Source organism: Ailuropoda melanoleuca, unplaced genomic scaffold (assembly GCF_002007445.2).
Source record: "Ailuropoda melanoleuca isolate Jingjing unplaced genomic scaffold, ASM200744v2 unplaced-scaffold1552, whole genome shotgun sequence".
NCBI classification, from domain to species: Eukaryota; Metazoa; Chordata; class Mammalia; order Carnivora; family Ursidae; genus Ailuropoda; species Ailuropoda melanoleuca.
Window position 1 is genome coordinate 1 of NW_023184415.1, and position 1,471 is coordinate 1,471.

Below are 1,471 nucleotides of genomic sequence, written 5' to 3' on the forward strand. Positions count from 1 at the left end.
GGGGCCACCCTCCCCCCTGCCCCAGGCCCTGGTCCCTGGGAGACCTCAGGACTGGGGAGGATCAGTGGGGGGCAGGACTTCTGGGGGGGGGAGTGTGCTCAGCCCCAGATGTGACCCAGTGCCCAGGGGCCCAGACCAGGCCTGGAGCAGCTACGTGTGGGTGGGGGACGCACTCACAGGAACTCTCTTCCAGGGCTGTGTCAGGGCCTGTGGGACCAGCCGCTCGCGGGTGAGTCCTCCCCACACCTCCTGCTTCTGCCCAAAAACCCCCTGGGCAGCTGGAGGGCACAGAGGGTCAGGGCTGATGGTGACCAGTGTGGGAGGGGCCTTGGGGTGACAGGTGGAAAACTGAGGGGAGNATGGAAAACTGGGGGGAGAAGGGCACCCTTGTAACTCTCCATGGGATTCCCTTCCAGGGACCCTCCCCAAACCCTCGATCTGGGCTCATCCTGGCCTCATAGTCACTAAGGGGAGGCCTGTGACCATCTGGTGTCAGGCGTCTCTGCGGGCTGACGGCTACTATCTGTATAAAGAGAGGGTCCCTGAGCCCTTCTGGGAGACCTCACCGGATTCCAGCAACAAGGCCAGTTTCCCCTTTGCATCCATGAGTTCACACAGTGCAGGGCGATACCAGTGTGTGTATCACAGCAGGAACAGCTGGTCACAGCGGAGTGACTTCCTGCCCCTGGTGGTGACAGGTAAGGGCAGGAGCCAGCCCCTCCTCCTGGGCCCCTCCTCCAGGCAGAAGGGAATGGAGTGTGGCTTCAGGGGACCCCTCGCTCACGGTCCACAGTACATGGGGTACCTGGAGTGATGGCCCCTGTAACACAGCTCCCCCCTTCTCCCTCAGGAGTGTATGGCGCACCTTCTCTCTCAGCCAACCCAGGCCCTGTGGTGGTCTTGGGAGGGACCGTGTCCCTGTCCTGTAGCTCACAGGTGATATGGGGGTCATTGCATCTGCTGAAGGAGGGGGGAGCTGATACGCCCCAACACGTGGAATTGACGTCCCATCCTGAGACGTACCACGCACTCTTCCCTGTGGGCCCTGTGAACACCTCCCATGCGGGGACCTACAGATGCTATGCTTCTCCCCAGTCATACCCGTATATGTGGTCACAGCCCAGTGACCCTCTACACCTTCAGGTCACAGGTGAGGGGGCCCTCTCCCCCTCCCCACCTACCTCCTGGGCCCAGATGACTGACCTAAGCCATATGCCCAGTGGAGCCCTGGGGTTGATGGGGGTGGGGGACACGGTCCTCCTGGGGCCAGACCCACAGGTGGGAGGCCTTGGGAGGGACCCATGAGAGCCTCACTGCAGGCCCTGGGCCAATGTGCGGCGTGTGTCCCCCATCCCACTGTCCCCTTCTGACCAGGTGTCTACAGGGAGCCCTCCCTCTCAGCCCAGCCGGGCTCCCTGGTGCAGTCTGGAGACAGCCTGACCCTCCAGTGTCGCTCAGAGACTGGCTTTGG

At 62.9% G+C, this 1,471-nt stretch overlaps 1 protein-coding gene across 1 annotated transcript; it reads left to right on the forward strand.

Moving 5' to 3' along the window:
- Positions 1-72: 72 nt before the first annotated feature.
- Positions 73-1,467, forward strand: LOC100474098 (leukocyte immunoglobulin-like receptor subfamily A member 2; the record flags this gene model as incomplete). Its single annotated transcript, XM_034650290.1, has 4 exons — positions 73-229; positions 417-698; positions 851-1,150; positions 1,375-1,467. Coding segments are annotated over exons 2-4 (487 nt in total), but the record flags the coding sequence as incomplete, so codon positions are not given.
- Between the last annotated feature and the right edge of the window lie 4 nt (positions 1,468-1,471).